Genomic DNA, 19,367 nt, shown 5'->3' on the forward strand with positions numbered 1-19,367 from the left:
TAAAACAAATCCATCAGTGTAAAGATTAGTTGATATATTTTGTAAGTCAAACATAGTCAACTATTAATCTCAAATAGAGTTCCTTTAAAGAAACAAAGAAAACCAAACTAGCATTTATTACATGTCTATGCTAAATGATTTTACTTTTATCAATATCCTCATTTTACTGATGAGAAAATGGGAGGTTCTGAAATCCATGCTTTTCCTAATGCCTTCAACATAGCAAAGTGTTCCACCATGAATCACCTAGTAAAGCAATCAATGTCAGTGAGGAAAGGAAGTGACGGCACGGTTATTAAACACCCAGTCTGCACCCGGCACTGTGCAAGGCAAATATATACAGTGTCTCATTGTCCCCATTTTACAAAGAAATTAAGACTTTGAAAGGTTTATTAGTGTGCCCCAAGCTGCATGTCTGTACATGGAAGAGCAAAGGACCAAAATCAGGTGTTTCGGACTCCCAAGACCATTCTCACTTCACCATACCATGCAACGATTTGGGCTAAAGCACACCAGAATAACACAGGTGTTGTATTGGAGCTAAGTTGTTAGTAATTAGGAATACCATTCAAAAATACAAAGTATATGGGCACAATGAAAGACAATGACATGGGAAAAGCATGGGTTGGGTGTTTTTTAATATACATTGAGGAACATATGATGTCCTTCTCTTTTTCACTAATGAGTGTTCAGAGGCAGTGTGCATGTAGCCTGAGAGTTTCTGAGAAAGTAACTTAGAAAACGTTCCACTGCCTTCATTATTTTTCATGGAGTAGATAGATAAATTACAAAGTTGTAAATAAACTCTGAATCTGGCAGACAAATCTACTCTCCTTCTGTGTTTTCCTTTCCTTCCTCTCCAATTTGATATTATAATTGATTTGGCTAACAACTGACATAAACTTGTGAGTGAAAATAACCAGTATCAAAGTATCACAAATAGCCCTCTTGTGTGAAATGAACACTACTTGTAAAGTTAGGCTATTATCAATGTGTATTTGTTATGAATCAAATATTTCAATTTTTCTCCTTCCATTTAAGTAATAAAGTACAACATTCAGCTCCTCTACTGGCTAGGGCAAAGGATTTTTCATGAAACTAATCAGTACATATAACTCTTACTAAAGTAACTCTTTATCTCTCAAGTGCTGTAAACAATTTATCACCTCTTTTATCAAAATTCTAGTTTCCTTGACTGTGGAGACTTTAGTAGGTCAGCTTGACAGCATCTTTCTCACTAGCTACAAATGTGGCAGGGTAAAAATAATTGCATGTCAAAACATATATCCCGGAAACTTTCCATTGGTCCCATCTTGTTCAAAAGGGTACTTGAACTGTGTTTTCAAAACCAAAATCTGATTTTAAAAAGTTTCCATTTTTGTTATGTCTTTTTCTTTGCCTTTGGTCTATTAGCATTTTGCTCACAAAAACAGCATGCAATATTCAGGTTTTCTTCTAAGCAAGTTAATAAATAGTTCATGGATTTCCCAAATTCCCTAGGTTTTATTTTTCAAATTCCATAAGAAAGCTACTCTCATCCAGTTGATTGACGAACATTTTCAAATGTTTCTGCAAAATCTCAGGGCTTGCATCTTGAAGGGAAAATCTCTCACTTTGAATTCTTCTATAACTGAAATGCAGGATTTTATTGTTTTTCCATATTTGAAACAAGAATTTATTCCGTGGTCTTAGCAAAAGCCTATAGATGTGTCAGTAACATTGATAGGTCAGGACGTGTCAGGGGTCCCTCGAATTTAATTATCTTCCTTCCCAGACCATATATATACATCCTTTAAATTTCAGGGACTATCAAATAAGACCCCATCTCATCAGATTTTTTGTTCAATAGTTGAAAGAGTAGAGTGAATAAAAACAGTGGGGGAAAAGCTCCAGTGTGTTGAGACCTGGTGTCTTCTTGTTAAATATTTGCAATTTGAACCTCATGCACAATACCCTCCATAACCATGATAAAAAAAAAAGATTATACAGCCTGTATTGAGCCATCATTTCTCTTGACATTTTATCTTTAGTTGTTCAAGTTCAGAACACTCAACTATTCTTTCTCACTTTCTACTGCCTTTAATCATTTTTATCTTTTTATCAGTTTCCTGTCCTTTTTCTCATCGTTACAACTCTTATAAAATGTGGTTATTCTCCTAAGTGATCCTGCTCAAAAATGATTAAGGTATTGATTTGGCCAGAGTAGTTAAAGAGTCAAAGATTAAAATTTTTAACCAGTTATTTTTTATGCATTTTAAAAAATCTATAACAATGTCAACAGTGTTTGAAAGTTAAGGGAGAAATCAAAAATCTTTTTTTTCAGAGTTTTATTGTTTCTCTTCAGTTTATTTGCTTTGCATTTTTGCAAAAACAATAAATACTTTAAGAGAAGGATAAGAAAATATAGACAAGTGAAAAAATAAGAAACAAATACTCTCATCTCTACAGAGATAAATACTATAAATATCATATAGCATATTTTTGTCAGATTTTTTTCTATGTACACATATGTACATATATAATTTCAGATCAATTTCTATACACATTTGTGTGCACACATATAATTTTAGTGTATCAAATCTGATTTTAAGAATTTATCTTTGACTATTGAGTCCATCTCACCACATATAGTTAAATGGCTTCATGATCTTCAATTTTTGGATGTATAGTTGTTTATCTATCTATCTATCTATCTACCTATTTATTAGGCAAGGCAACCCTTGGTTGACCTCACAGATTGCAAGGACCTTGTCAGCTTACAATCTCTTATTTTTTTTATTTTTTACACCTACAGCACCTGATCTTCCTAGGTGGTCTCCCATCCAAGTACTAACCAGGCCCGACCCTGCTTGACTTCCGAAATTAGATGGGATCAGGCTTGTTCAGGGTAGCATGGCCGTAGACTATAGTTGTTATTTAAACAATACTGTTTTTATTGTCTTCACATTACTTAAAATATTTCTTATTACAAATAATATAGAGCAGTCAAGATCAAATGAAAATGTATTTGAAATTTAAAAAATTATTAACCAACAAAATTGTTTAAAAGCATAAAAGTTTGGAGCATAATCCTTGGTTTAACAAATTTCCAAACTGTTGAGCAAAATGACAACTGGAAATATTGATTTCCAACTGATTTCTTTTAATTTATTTTTTCAAAACAATTTGGTTTTCATTGGCTTCTTAAGAATTTCCTTAGTCTGTGATCCCTCATCTCTCCCACACTCACCTTAGATATACCAGACACTTCTATGAGTTTAACCATTATCTCCATAAAGAAGTTACCCAAGTTTACAGCACTGAATATATTCATCAAGGGTCTTTCAAGATCACTCTTCTCAGATAATCAACAACTCACCTTGATCTTGAGATTCACACATTTTATGTTCACTACGAAACAAGAGCCTGGTGTGAACATGTGGCACAAAACAATTGTCTTTGCTTCACGTGTATCTTATAAAAAAAAAAAAAAAAAAAAAAAAGTGAATGAAAGAAATGCAAATCCTATTTTCAGCAATACTAGGAGAGAGATAAAATATGGGAATGTAAAACTATATGTTAGGGGTGCCTGGAATGTAGACTCTTGGTAGGAACTGCAAGGGAGGGATGCAACAGATGCTGAGAGGGCAGGAGAGTAGAAATGTGGCACAAGGGGCCAGATCTTTGAAAGTCCAGCACAAATCTATTGCCTTTTAGTCATATACTCAACCAGAAGTGATGATTCTAGATCTTTGCAGAAAAAGAAGAGCTTCAGGAGAAGGACAAGATAGAGATTAAACAGAAGGCGCATAGGGAAAAGACATCTGACGTGTCTTCTACCCTTTTGTGAGGATGTACATTGCATGCTGAACAAGGCCAAGTAAGGAATTATGTAGAGATAGTAGCCCACCTTCTGGCTGGTGAGTGGTCACTTCCTTCCATCTTACCTATAGCTCTTAATAAATGGCAAGTTTTACTTTTAACTTAGAGAATATGGTCATATTTGGTTCCCCATCAGTGTATACTAGCAACTTCTTACATTCTCATGAACTTCTTGGTCACCCAAGGCATTTAGGTTTACTCCTCCAGCCTTACTTAGGTCAAGGTACTTTCTCTAGAAAGAATTTTTTTTTATACATATAACTGTTTTATCCCAAATCTTGATAAACCATTGATTCACATATGTGTTTTTAACATCACTGAGTCTGCTTTAAACTAAGCACACTCTGCTAGATCCTTCGGAAGGTACAAATATGTTTGAGACACTATCCCTAGCTCCAGAAGTTTAGGATCTAATAGGAGAGGCAAACATGTCAGCTTCCAGACTAAAAATGCTGTAATTGAGGGCCATTACTGATCAAGGAGAGGGAGAGTGGGAGAAATTATCTGAGGAAAGAAGAGACTTGTGCTTGTAGAACATGCCTCATTCACATTTATTATCAGAACCTCAATTCAGCGTAGTTAATGGAACAACCACATGATGACGAGGCTGGGATCTACTCCCCCACTTCCTCAGTGAAAATTATAATTTAATTGAGTATCTCTGCCATCTCTTAATTTTCAGGGTTTTATCTAACTTAATTTTCCGGCTGAGCTGTGTCTGCATACAAGTGACAACTCATCTTTTTTAGCCTGGGTGTCTGCTCAATAAAATATAATGAGAGGCAAAAATGTAATCTTAAGTTTTCTAGTAGCTGCATTAAAACCATTAAAAAAAACAACAGGTAAAATGAACATTAATAGATTTCATTTAACTTAATATATCAAAAATATGGTCATTGTAACATCAAGTTAATATGAAAAATATTGAAATATTTTCCATTTCACTTTTTATATTTGAAATCTGGTGTGTATTTTACACCTATGACACATCTTCTTTTGGAATAGCCTCGTTCCAAGTGTTCAACAGCAGCATGTGAGAGTGACTACTGTATTAGACAGCATGGATTGCCATGTCTTTGGAAGATCTTCAGATATCTTGGAGCTTCCATGTGAGTTAGGGAAGTAAAATGTCAGGCATAAGTTATCTGATCCCTTTTTTCCATTAACATTTAGGGTTGGAGAACAACGTATTTCCTATTGAATATATATTTCAAGTTGAAAATCATTTGCAATGGTTCTTTCATAATCATGGCCATTCAGCTCGCCAAGAACTTATTTCAACAAGAGGTTACCATTTTCGTAATTAAGGTAAACTCCTAAGCTGGCAAACAATTAATTTTTTTTATCAATTACATATAAACATCTGAAATGGAGAATTCTGTTTTCATTTAAAGAAAATCCTGAAGTGTAATAGAATACCTACTGAGATTTTATTTTATGAACTTCATCTTTCTGAAAAGAAATTTTGAACTCAGTTAAATTGGTTCCCATGTTTCTTTTTTTCTTTCTTAGTGCTATGATTATTATCAAATAATAAAGACTGATCCAAGTTTGGAGACGATATCAGCCTAGCCAATTTAGGTTTTCAAACTTTGTATGATTGCATCTTATTTTCCTAATTATGTATATTCTGCCTTTACTTGTCACTCTGTGTTCATTTTCATTAGTGCATACTAGCTGAGTGCTCTGTACCTCCTCTAAGCAGAAAAATGTTAGGAAGAGTCCTTTATGTTTTTCATTAACGTGGCACTCAGTTCTTATATTAGTGCTGTGGATAAATAAATATTAATAAATCTACTCAGCCAGTCACATATTTTTAGACCTAAGATGTGTCAGACACATTTTATCTTAAAAAACCTATCTCTGTCTAACTCATTTCCCTCCCTTGGATACAATTTCACTTAGCCTTTCCACTTAATGCAAACTCTAAAAGGGAATTTTACTAAGAAAAGAGTACTAAAAGAAGGTGACAAGATATTTCACCAGCAAACTTACAGAACAGTTTCCTAGAAACTACCATATGCAAAGCTAAAATGTGATTGAAAAATAATAGCTCATTTAATCCACACCACAGCCTTACGAGAGAAAGTGTTGCCACCCCACTTTTTACAAATCAGGAAACTGAGGCACAGAAGTGCTAAGTAACCTGCCCCATCATGTATAGCTAGGAAGTGGATGTGGACCCAGGCATTCCGGGTCCAGACGCAGTGCTGCCCCATACCACGCTTTCCACTGACATGTGTAAGAAAGGCCACATTAGACCCAGCTTTGTTTTTGCCGAGTCCTTCCAAGGAGCCGGAAAGGAAAACAGGACTACATGACTGCATGAAACACACAGGAAATATTTTATTAGCTTCCAGACGGAGAAAGTGTAAAGTAAAAATGTTTCAATAGAAATCCATGGCTCTCCTCAAAGAGCCCACTCTGGCACTTGTGGCCCCCCAGTCGTGGTAGCGCCTGTAGTCCCCCGGCCTCAGCAGGTATTGCCGCCCCCGGTAATGGGGCATCTCGTACAGGATCCAGTAGCCCTCCAGCACGCTGAAGGAGTGGATCTCACTGAAGTGGAAGCGGTCGTAAACCGAGGGGCAGTCCTCCGTCAACTCCACCATCTGGCCCCTGTAATCTTCCCTCTCGTAGAGTCTGATTCTGTGGGAGCTGGTCTGTGGATTCAGCAATCAGCAGACAAGAGAAAGTCAGGAAACCTAGCCTTTAGCAACCAATCGCGCTCAGCCCTGGGGGGGGGATGGGCATTTCTTTATCTTTTCTATATCAAAGGCGACAACTTAAAAAGACGGCCAACACCAAGGCTGCTGTGTACATTTGGGAAGGTCGAACGCTGCGATACTGAAGAGGGCGCCATTCACGTAGATCAAGATATTAACGGTGCTACACAGAGTTTTCTAAACCTAAATCCACACTAACCATCCATGCTGGCTCTATTTAGTACCATTCTTAAGTAGCAATTTTTATATATTTTTTGCTCTCTACTTCATAGGCTTATGGTAGACAGATGCTCCTTGGTTGACATAAAAATAACTAAATATTTAAATAAAAAAGAAAGGATCCTTGGAGAAAAGGTATTATTTTGAATCTCAACGTTAGGAGAAGCTAGGGGAAAAGTCGACTTGCTTTCCCTGCAAGTGAGGACACTACTTGGTGGCAACTCAAGAAGAGAGTCCAAACCAGGCAATCTCTAATCCCCTCCTTTCTGGTTTAAGCCCTGGTACTCTAAAATCTTGAGAAGTAAGAACCATCATAAAGATTAGGTTCATTTCTCAGCTCTAATATATGTTCCCACAAATTTGCTTTAGGTAATAAACAAAAATGGAAGTTCAAGATTGTGAAGGAGGCCTGTACAGAATCAAAAAAGTATAAAACCTTTAGAAAAATAGAAAGTTAGGTGGTTTGTCCTAAGCAGATCTTGCCATCTTTTTATGAATACTTGTTCTTTTATCTTCTTTCCCAACAGGTATCTATTGTCTCAACATCTTCCTTCTTCCACCATTAAATACTCTTTAAGAAAGGTTCTCTTTGGCAATTAATTCTCCGGTATTAAAAGACTGTTGATCAGGTATCTTCCATGGTTTGTAAAGGACTCACATATATATTTTCTAATTTGTTCACAGCAACCCAACACACGTGGAGCACCACTATAAGCCTTTTCTCCTTTTATGAGAAACTAACGACAGAGCTTGAAGTCTGTAACTAGAAGAGTCAGAACTGGAAAGTGGACGGCCAGATTTTCAGGCTCCTAATGCCAGTCTGGGTCCTTTTCCCCAGGACTCTGTCATCGTCAAATCAGAGAATCCCTAACTGGCGGAGGGGAGGGGTGGTATTTGGGTATGAGCAGGCTTTGCAGGAGCTATTGGAATCACATGGTTGGTTTCCTGTTTTGCCTAATCTAAAGGCAGGACTTGAGAGACCCTTGCTGCTCATATTTTGGGTAGAGGGTGGTTTAACACATGCCGCCAGGTAAGCGCCTTTCATCCTCATCACAGCTCTAGGAATTAGCTGCTCTTATTAGCCCCACTTTACAGAGGAAAGGGAGAAATGGTCTGGAGTAACTAGCCTAAGGCCACCTGAGAGTAAGGAGTTAATCTGTTACTTATTCATCACCTGTAACACAGACATTCCGAACTAATAAAACCTTTTCCCATTAGAGGTGAGTTTACTTTTAACAAAGTAAAATAAAAATTCCTTGCATTAATAAAGGAAAAGAGATTTTAGTTAGAACCAGAAAAAGAAGGCTGCCGTCCCATATGGTGAATACTACATCTGGAGCACTGGGGTGACCGGAGGGCACAGAAAGAGCAGGGGAACTGGACTCACGTGGGGGATGAGGCGGCAGGAGCGGACCAAGTCGCTGAGGCCCATCCACTGCTGGTAGTCGGGGTAGTCGCCGCGCCGCAGGAAGTACTGGCAGCCCGAGTAGTTGGGCTGCTCATAGAGCATCCAGCAGCCGCTGTCCACCCGCACCGAGTTGCAGCGGCTGAAGTAGGGCTGCAGGTTGGAGTGGTCGCTGCTGCACTCGTAGTGGCGGCCCTGGAAGCCGCGGTCCTCGTAGAAGGTGATCTGCAAGGAAGGCAAGGAGACGCTCAGAGGCCTGACCCTGGCCCCCGCCCCCGCCCCCGTCGGCCGGGGCCCCTCCCGGCCTGGGCGCGGGCCTCACCTTCCCCATGGCTGGTCGACACGGATGAAGCGAGTTCAGTGGATGCGCCCGCAGGGCGGCGGGTCTATATAACAGGCCGGCTGCTGCGTTGGCAGGAACAACACAAAAGGGGCCCGCGGGGTGAGGGGATTTCCTCTCTTTTCTATATAATGACTGCGGGGGTGGGGTGGGGGACTTATTGTATGTTTCGTCGTAAACTCGCCAGAGCTTTCGAATTGATGACCCGGGTTAAAACTGTCACTCGGTGCCCCTCGGACCTTTAAATGGAACCTATTCAGGAAACTGGAACTGAAAAGGCGCTTAACCAAGTTAGTAATTGTAATCAAAAGTTTTATTTGTCTTTTTAAATTTCGAAATGATCTCTTTTTTGAGTGACATCGAAGGGCAGTGACCAGGTCCGAAGTCGGAAAGGGCTAGGGCATGAGGCGTTTAGATCAGATTGCGTTTTCCTGGTGTGAATGTGGAATATGGGAACGAACGTGCCTCCCCGCTAGGCCTTTTAAAATAGGATGGGGTTTTCCTCCGAGAGAATGTGTCTGTGATCCTACCTGCCGATAGAAGGGTACAGCAGACATTACTAATACCGGAGGAAGGATGACGGTGCGGAGTGAGGCGGTGGACCTGGATGAAGCCCTCTCTGAGCCTCTGGTCTCAGCTCTGCTCCCTAGAGACTGAGCGGCCCCAGGGGCATCGCCTCTGGCCTCAGCTCTGTGCCTCCCACCCCACAGGCAAGGAAACCTTCAACTTTGGAATTCAGGATGTGACACTGGTGGTTATTTATTACACTACTTATTAATTAATGTTTTTGTGCTAAGTGCCAAGCTTATTTGTTTGCATCTAGCTGCTGACAAATTCAAGTTAACATGCAAATATAACAAAATTTTAAATCCCACAATTTTTGCAGCGCTTCTGCCTTCTTGAGCATTCCCAGCCCTGATTGCTCCCTAGTTAAGGCTCTGGCTCCACGGACTGGAGTCTTATGCCTACTCCCACCCCAGAACCCCTAGAAGCTCCAGAAGCCTCCCTCTCTCTAAAGCAGGATTTCTCAACCTTAGCACTAATTGTGACATTTTAGGCTGAAAACTCTGTTGTGAGGGCCTGTCCTGTACATTGTAGGATTTTAGCAACATTCCTGTTCACTACCCACTAGATGCCAGTAGCACCCCCTTCCTCCCTCCCCAAGTTATGAAAACCAAAAATGTCTTCAGATGCTGCCAAACGTCCCCATGGGAGACAAACTCATCTTTCGTTGAAAATCCGTAAGTCTAAAGTGCTAGACATATGCCTGACAGTCTCACCATTTAGTTACCCTAGTGCATTAATGAGGTGATTGGTTGACTGTGTTTCTGGCAGCGTAGAAATTCCACAGAGATGCTCTGGGGCCTCTCGGAGAGCAAGTGGGAAGAATAGGAATGCTTTGTAAGCTCTGTTGTTTTTCTCTTTTTTCTTTCTTAATGCAAGAGCCTGACTTAAGCTTTGATTGAGATGCATTCACTTCAAAGAGGCACCCACTTCAAAGATCTTGAATAAACAGGTTGCCAGCCACCTAACTGGGTAAAAAGTCAGCTAGCCCCACCCCCACTTTGTTTTAGAGATCTTGCTTTTTTTTCCTATAACTGAAAGTTTAGGCCTCTAGTTTTCTCTCTTCCCACACTTTAAATTCCTGCTTTTTTTGTTTTAAATTCACCGATAAAGAATGAGCCCATAAAACTCTAGGCCCTCCACCCTTGACCCGAATAAAAACAGAACCCCAGGCATATACCCTCTCTTGTTCTCCCCTACACTTCTCCCTCCCCCTCCTCACCTTGCTGTGTGGCCCCAGGTGAGCCATTTAATTTCTAAGACCTGTAAGTAATACAATTTTTAAAAAAATTTTTTTTTTACAAAGTTTCCTGATGGTTATTGCTGAGGGCATCATAATAAGAATCTCAAGGGCTGGTCCAGCCACAATATTGGTTATGGATAAGCTGAGACCAGCACACAAAAGGGAGAATGCTCCTGATCTTATTCCCCCACTTCCACCAGAGCATTTTCACTCACATCTATTTTATATAAAACCTTATTTGAAAACAGATTTTATCACTAGATAATGATAATGTTTAAAAAAGTAAATATTTAAAAATCATTGGTTTTAGGTATTGTAACTCTCATAATGCCCTTTGAAATACAAATACATTACCTACTAACCAACATAATGAAATTGTCATCCTTTCACAGATCAGTATATATCAGTTTCCAGGACAGCTAGCTAATTTTATTCTTGAGAGAACGAAACATAGGCCTGACAGATTTTCATGTGATTAAGTCTGGAAAAATTGGATCATGGCACCATGCCGAAGAGAACAAGAATGAGGTGAATAACACATGGAAAGTTCTAGACCACCAGAGTTACCCTATGAACAGTGGGCTCAAAAAGAGGGACTCTGAAGAGCTGGCAAAGAGAAGGGGCTAAAGCTGGGCTTTGACAAATTCACAATCTGATTTCAGTTTGGGGCTCTGTTTTGAAGGCTTTCTAAATGGTTCTTTGAAGATGAATGGTTTCATTTGAAGACAAATTTGAGGATTTATTTATTTATTTATAATCACTGAGAATTAGTTCAGTTGTTCAGGATGTTTTTTAGTTTCAACTCTACCCTCCGTCTTCTAACATGCAAAGCTTATTGCTGAATATATTTCTTCTTAAGTAAAATTTCCAGGAGACAAAATGAATATCATCAATTTATGTTAGTTAAGAAATCATGGGGAAAGACTTTATTACTGTATCAACAGAAAAAGACAAATAGTGTGGAGTTCTCAGGCACAGAGCTTAGCAAGAACATAATATTTTTATCCCCCCACCCACCAGGTGTGCTACTAAGGTATTTAAGCATTTTCTCCAAGCTCTTGGGGAAAACAAACAAACGAAAACAAACGGTCCTTTAGAAAATAATGTAGGATAAAATGGAAAATTGGAGCTAGTAAAATAAAGCTTGTAATACCATTCTCATAGTATTACATGCTTTATTTTATTAGCTCCAATTTTCCATTTCCAATGGCAAGAGAATATGAAAAACTTAAATCACCAGGGTCTTTCTTCTAAAGGCTTATTATAGCATATTTTCCCAGAAGGATGTGGCAAATTTTCTTCCAACTGACTACTTTATTATTTGAGACTTTGATCAACGTTTATTTCCCCAAGATAAGCATCAAATAATGAATTTCCTACTAATTGTATTCTTTCCTGAAGTATTTTTAAGGCATCCTGAGAATAAAATATTTAAAGCCAACACAGTATATTTTGACTCTAAATCATATGCCATACAATGAAATTCTGTAATTGAAATTCAGAAAGAAGCAGCTGCAATTCCCTAATGCTGATCACAGAAATGTACCAAAGTTCTCACAGGTGCTCAGCCTATAAATGCAACATGTTGTTAGCCTGAATATTAATCAGTGGAGGCAGGAATAACTTTGTTCATCACAGGTGTCGTCTATCAAGGCCTTACAAACTATCTCTATATGTAATATGAGTACTATTTGCTTTAATAAATTTGTAACATTTGTGCCAACAGCAGAAGATAATTTAAAAGCAATTCATACTTGATCAGTGTGTGATAGCAGTTGTGAAACACAGACTATACAAAACATGTGTAAAAAACCTGCCCTTCATGTCAGCATGCTAAAATAGATGCTAAAAATAAAGTTAAATTTCCAGTTTCAAGACAATAAGAAAAAGAGGACAGGAGAGGTACATTACAGCATATGGATTTTAATTCTAAATATGTTTGTGATAAAAATATGTTTAATGAAAAAGAATTCTGACCCCAAAATGCCAGAAGAGAAAATAAAGTTATAATTGAAGTTTAAGATATTTTTTAATTTTAAAATTAAGAAACTATTTTTTTTTACCAAAAGGATTAAAGTGTAATACATTTTAAACATCTGATTTCAAATAATTCAATAAAACCAAGGGGAAAAAAATGTTTAAAAACACTCAAGAAGCAGGAATGGTGAATTTTTTTAAGGGAAAAATTTTAACTTTTACCTCTTTTTACCAAGTGGTCACTAACAATTAAACTAGGAATTAGTTTAACTAATCTCCATGATTTGGGAGATTATCCAAATATGGATATCGTTGCCTGAAGAGCATCAGGCAGAGGAGAGAGAGGGTCTGGTTGTCAGTGGTGCTTACTATACCACGCATCTTTATTCACCCAGCAGAGCCAGTGTTCTAGAATGCGATTTTCATTTGTTACCATGAATAGTTGCAAGTGGAATGGAGAATCTTCTGGTCAGGAACCTTAAGAATTCCTCTAACACTTCATCCTTATGCTCTTTTGGAAGTCTGCACATACTATAGTCTAGGGAGCTGATATTCCCTTTTTAAACTCTTGTGAAGAATTCTCAACTTCCCTTGGCAAAACATTTGATGTCAGGGAACACTTTCTTGAGATTCTAACTCACTTTTTCTACATTCGGTAGGAAAAGGACATGTTAACATATGCCATTTCAGAACTCAGAAAGATTTTAGAAGTCGTTTGGGTTAATATCCTCATTTTGCAAATGAAGTCTAGAAAATTTGTATCAGAATCTTGAACAGAACTTGGCTTTCTTTGGTTTTAATTTAGTGCTCTTGCCATTATGTTATTCTGTCTCCCTACAGCTAAACAGAGCTGCACAGCTGCTAGTTTACTTCCATCCATGGTATGAAAATGGCACATTTGTATGTCTACCATCGGACTTTCAAAAAGTTTCCAGAATGCTCAGTATTACCACTCTTCAAAAAAAATTCTGGAGAAATGAAACTTCCCTAACATCCATTTACAAACATTTAAGAAAATAAGTAAAATGTCCTCTTAAAGGAAGAGAGTAGCCCGTCAGTGTCCCAATTAGGTCACTCTATTAATGTCATAGATGTTATGTTCCACACACGAGACCAAATGAAAGAAGCTTTATGATTATCAAAGGAATCTGCAGTTCTAGGGGCCCCATATTATTATTTATATTTCAGGTCCAGAAAATAAACACTGTATTTTCAGTGGGTGTTCCAGTACAAAAAAAAACCTAATAGAGCAGGAAGAAAATTCACACAGCCTTATTGGATAGTCCTCAGAACAGGTGAAAGCTTCCACCAGGAGATTTTGTATTTTAAATAGAAAAGACAGTTCCAGGATTTAGGTGTCATCGGATGGCCTTTGAGTACCTCAGTTTCATTAACTATAAAACAGATATGGTAATACTGTATCAAAGAATTGTCAATGAAATAAACTGTAGATAGGATGCGTTTAAACCCAAGAGAAATCTGACTCAAACTGGCATCAATAGTGACATTTATCTTTACACAAGTGTAGGGCAGCCTGGAAAAAATGGTACCCTGATGAAAGTATCATGCTCTGTTTAGCATTAGCCTAAGTTCTGAGGCGCAGAGAATGAAGTTACTATGGAACTGGTCTGGAGATAAGAATCACCTCCTTCTTAGTTATGTCAGCTTTACTAGACAGGGATGGATATCTAAACCCCATCATTGCTTTGTTAAGAAAGAGTAAGAACTGCTGGTTTACGTCCATTATAAATGTGATTATGCCCATTATAAGAAAAGAGTTAATAACATTCATAAATATTTTAGAAAACATTGATAAATTTAGTTTGACTTTTCCTTGATGATAGTTCAATTAATATATTAAAGAAATAATATCTTTTTGAAAACATGTTTTTACGTTTAAATCCTTTAAATGTCAACCTCCCACACAATGACAGTTACTTATTATTCCCTTACCTCTTCATCCAGTATTAATTATTTTTTCATTAATTTGTTCTGGGTATAAACATTGTGCAGATTATAATCTATACTTATTCAATTGAAAATTAAAAAGCAAAATGTATAATTTTTGCTTTCCCCCCAAGTTCTTTCTCCTTGTCAAGCTTAATTGAAAATCTAATAAGGTAAAATAAAGTTACCTAAAAGACACAGGGCCAAATCACTATGAAGGTAAACCTTCAGATAACCTGCAGTTATGTACATAATTTCTGATTAGGGTGGGATGTTGATGAAATCAGTGAAAATACATTATGTTTATTATTTCGTTTTCCTTGAAAAACCGTCAGAAAATATTATTCATGGACCTTTGGAAAATTACATTTGCAACCTACGAAAAGCACGTATTAAGCAGCCAAATAAGCAAATTCTGTTCCACTTACCTCAACTTATGTGATATAGATGAGACCCACCTAAAAACGGTAACCTTCCTGGGCCTGTGGGTGGCCCAGTAGCAACATGGTAGGAGAGAGGTCTTAGTGAGAAGCCCAGTACTTTAGGGTTGTATGGATCACCCAAGGTAAGGTCAAATTCAGACCTACTTTTGTAAATAAAATTTTGTAAATTCATTTTTGTGACAAAAGTTTTATAACTACTTCCATTTGTTTCCCTATGGCTGCTTTCACCTTACAATGACAGAGTTGCATAGTTGCAACAGAGATCATATGGCCAGTAAAGCCTAAAATATTTATTATCTGGCTCTTTAGAGAAAAAATTTGAAGACCCCTGATCTCAGATGAGAAAGTTTCACTGAGTTTCCACTCTTATCTTGGTGTATCCCATAATGCTTCCTTTTTATGTTACATAAAAGACATGTTCTTAGAAAACAAGAACACATGACAATTTATACAATTTTTTTTTTTAAAAAAAGCATAGCTTTTGAGACAGGCAGAACTTGACCCCTATGAGAACACCATTTTTAATAGCCATAGTAGCTATAATCTGGGTAATTTTCTTAGCCCGAGCCTCAGCTACCTGGTCTGTAAAATGAGACTAACAATATGCTTCAAAGGTCTTTTGTGAAGATGAAATGGGGTAATCTGTGAAAAGTGCTAGAATGGAGCCTTGTGGGGAGTGGACACATGTTAATCTCCCCGCCTTAACTGAACTAATCCCATCACCCGGTCCATGTGCACCAAAGCCCCATGACTCCGAATCTCTTGACAGTTTCTCATTTTTTGTTGGCACAACTTTTATTTATTTATTTGCTATGGATTTCTACATTTTTGCAATTTCTGGCAACATTAGTGACACAGAGGTGAAGATCCTTTCCCACAGTGTGGTTGGTAGGCCCTAATGAGCTGACGGGGGATGAGGAGAGCATTCTTATTATTAACATTTTTGGATATGTTTGGTGGAGTAGGGGGAGAAGTTATGTCTTCGGAGCTAAACTTGATTAATAAGGTGATAGGTTTGAGATCATATAGGGGTAGATTTCTCTGCTTCCTCTGTGCTTCCTGAGGCTCCTAAGTTCCTGAGTTAATATTACTATTTTTATTTTCATTTTCTTTTTATTAATGGTCTTGCTCAATTCTTAAAAGTTGGGAGACAGAGGTATAAATCTTGGGTGAGTGTCCCAGAAAGGAAACTTTTAGCAGCCATGTCCTGCTTCACTATCCCCCCAGTGAAGCCAACTTTCCTGTTTCACAGAACAGTTACAAATAGTTATTACCCAGAAAGCTGCTTTACACACCAGCACCTCCAGGATGGAGCTGGAATTTCGGCCCAGGAACCAAAGAGGCAGTGGAATGTCTTCTGTTGTGAGCTGTGCATTACCCCTCAGCAAAAATTGATTGGATCAAATTTACTTAAGAGCCATTTGCTAGTGAAACAGTGGTTGAAGGGATTAGAAACTTGTAGCACACAATAAAAAGCAGCAATGCAGGAACCTCATTCAAGGGGTGGCATTGTTATGCACGTGCCCAAGTGCAGAACTGACAAAATCAGTAGGAAACAAGGAGAGTGATTTCAGCTCCAAGTAGAACTTCTAACAAGTTAGGCTGCCCAGAACTTTATGAGAGAGTGAGTTCTCTTTCAGTAGAGATAAACGAACATGCGATGCTTCAATAATCAGTGTGAGAGGCTAGATGGGATTTACGTGTCTGATAAGTGGTTAGACTACATGCGTTTTGAGAATTCCTTCCACTCTGAGATACTAGAATTTTAAAGAATGATTAACTCAAGAAAGCCTTTGAACTGCTCTGTGCTGTTTCCACAGAAAAGAGCAAATCGATCTCTATCCTCAGGAGACATCCAAATCCAGAAATCTGCACAGTCACAAGCTGACAGTGAATAATCAGAACCAGGTGAAGGAACCCAGGTGGCTCTGCTGTGAGAAGAGTTTGGAGTAATTCATCCCACAGAATAAATTTCCCTAGAAGAAGGATACTCTGAGAATTGTGAAGTGGGAGGGAAGGTTGGAAATTCAGGAGAGACAAGATTACAAGAGAGTCACAATTATACTTCTGCTCAGTGAGGAACACAATGTCACGATTCCAAGGCCAGAAAGTTACTTTGGTGACTAAGCTTTGGAAATATTTGGTCTCCTCCAATTAACAGTCCTCATCCCATGCTCCCTATCTTTATATGAAGTTCAAACACAATTTATTTTGTTCCTCAAAATGATATATACATACATGTATGCTAAAAACTAAGAGGTTCTCTTTTAGATTTCTCTAATGGCAAAACTCTATAACTTCATCAAAGTTGAATTCTTTTTTGTGTGTGTATCCCCTCTGAGTAGCTTCCCTAAGCACCATATGATTCCTTGAGATATTGTAGGACAAAGAATAAGTGCTAAGTATCCAAAATAATTTTTAAAAATAATTTCGTGCATTAGTCTACTTTTCCTAGCTTATATGAAAGCAAAGTTTATCTCAGTGCAAGGGATGTGAATTCAGTCCTATGGTGATCAAGCATGAAGTATCAATCATGAAGGGAGCCAGCAGTGATTCAACAGATGCTATGCTGTCTGCATTACAAAGCACCTGCCTAGTGACCTTGCTTTTCAAACCATGTATAGATCTATAGGACCAAACAAAATACCTCTGAAGGCTTGTTGATGTAAGAGTTATTGGTTTGCAACAAGATTTCCAATATTTAGTTCTTCCCAGAAATAAAAAGAGAAACTGCCCAGCAAGAAAAAAACGGCTAAGGCTCACCAAGATGGACAAGTAGCAAAAAATCCTCAACAAAAATGACTGAGAATTAAGAGGCTAAAAGAGCAGTTGTTGCTTTTCACATTTAGCTGTTTTACCAGTTCATGATCATGTCTCTAGACTGTACAGTGATGATCTTGGGAGTATTGAGACAGAAAGGATATGGTGATAGGTACAAAAGAAAGTTCCACATGCGAGGTCCTCACATTTACAGGTGCTGCTGGAACCCTAAGAGCCTAAGTGAGCCTAAGTGACATGTGCCAGGAACCTCAGTGAGTTCACATCAGGACCAAGCCTGGAATCTAGTTATCGTGCCTCAGAATCGCTTATTATTTGATATTAGAGACCAAGATATCTATTTACTCTCCCTTTTCTTTCTTCCTAAATGAAACTCACTTTAGGTGAGTGAGTGTCTATGAAAACCACTTATCAACTTGAGTCCCCTCCCTTTGAGTCACTCAGAAAGGCAGTTTCTTTACAGGCAGCTCCTTGGCTTTAGAACTTCATTCCATCTCTTGAGCAACGGGACCACGATGTTAAATAAGAACTAGGTGGAAATTATGGTGAATGCTGGAAAACAGAGAGATGTCTTATTTATTTTTAACTTTTTATTAATTGCATTTGATTCGTTGAAGAAACAGTACATCGCTGACATTTCAGCCATTTACAGGTGACCTCTGGCAATATCCTTCATCCTGACTTCTGTGGTCTCTTAGTCAATACCATTCAGTCTAATTCCTGGTCAGATTTTTAACAGTTTAAAACATTATCTCGGGTATGTTCCCCATTATCTTCGTTGTCTAAATAAATCGTATGTTTTATCACAGAAACCGATCCGATTAAATATTGTTCTTTTTTTAACTTCCATTGTTAGTTGCAGAATTGCAAGATAAAAAAAAAGGGGGTATTTTGGTTTATTGAATGTGTCCCCATTTAATTGAGCTATCTCTTTTTCCAACTCATAATGAAGGTGTATTTTAGTCTTACTGATTAAACTTTCCTACATCATATGCCAGTAAGTTATATTGCAAAGTTTGTGCCTAAAACTTTTAGGCCCTATTGTCTCAAAGCATGTAAATTTTCTAAAAACAAAGCTTTGCCATTATATAGATCTGTTATTTCCAGTTGCTACTGTTCCAGTCATTAGTTCTCCTCTGAAGATTTTAATTCTCTGAGAAATTATATTATGCTTATTTCTAAAGAACATTTAAAGTACTTTAAACTAGAACTGTAAATGTGTTTTGATTTAATTAAAGCCTACTAAATTTTAATCAGATTTGGTGTATTAAAAAGGCTACAGACCTTTAAATATTGATTCAGGATGATTTTATGACAATTTCTTTAAACAAGAAAAATTTTTGACACCTAAAATCCTTCTATTACTAACCAGTCAATGGAAGAAGCTAGAAGAGCTTCAGAACCAACTAACTACCCATATTAGATTCAAAGTGTATCAGACAAAAATCTTCAAATGTGAGGCATCTTTTAAAAAATGTTTCCACTAAAAATAACAGAACATTTTCTCTACTGATGATGTAATTGGTGGTCAGTCTTCCTATATTGAGAAAGATGATTTTTAGAAATAAAACTAGCAAATCAATGATGAAAAGTGCAGCTTGTGAACAGTCAGCATGGTCCTTGCGGGGTGGTGGGTGAAAACTTGTGGTCTCTTGCTGTGCTGCTCAGGGCTAAAATTGCCTTAACTGAGCGGAAACATATTTCAACTACTTGAAATAACCTTTATTTCCACTTTTCCCTCCAGACCCTACACAAACATGTATGCTTCACAGATAATTAAGGCAAGATGTTTTATTTTCTCCACATACTTTTAATAAAATGTTTGGTGCCTCTTCAAATTATAAATAAATTTAACACATATATTAAT

General features: G+C 37.8%; 1 protein-coding gene and 1 pseudogene across 1 annotated transcript; both read right to left on the reverse strand.

Moving 5' to 3' along the window:
• Positions 1-2,785: 2,785 nt before the first annotated feature.
• Positions 2,786-2,904, reverse strand: LOC111745344 (annotated as a pseudogene).
• A 3,344-nt stretch (positions 2,905-6,248) lies between these two features.
• LOC105298391 (gamma-crystallin E) lies at positions 6,249-8,539 on the reverse strand. Its single transcript, XM_011369632.1, has 3 exons — positions 8,531-8,539; positions 8,191-8,433; positions 6,249-6,521 (listed from the first exon to the last, which is right to left on the reverse strand). The coding sequence occupies exons 1-3, from the start codon at positions 8,537-8,539 to the stop codon at positions 6,249-6,251; spliced, it is 525 nt and encodes a 174-aa protein (XP_011367934.1).
• Between the last annotated feature and the right edge of the window lie 10,828 nt (positions 8,540-19,367).

This window comes from Pteropus vampyrus, unplaced genomic scaffold (assembly GCF_000151845.1).
Source record: "Pteropus vampyrus isolate Shadow unplaced genomic scaffold, Pvam_2.0 Scaffold152, whole genome shotgun sequence".
In the NCBI taxonomy this organism is placed as follows: domain Eukaryota; kingdom Metazoa; phylum Chordata; class Mammalia; order Chiroptera; family Pteropodidae; genus Pteropus; species Pteropus vampyrus.

Bases quoted from the DNA above. Each gene is read 5' to 3' on its own strand.
- LOC105298391 (XM_011369632.1), bottom strand. The intron at 6,522-8,190 runs GTGAGTCCAGTT...CTGAATCCACAG, and splicing joins CCTGCCGCCTCATCCCCCAC to ACCAGCTCCCACAGAATCAG.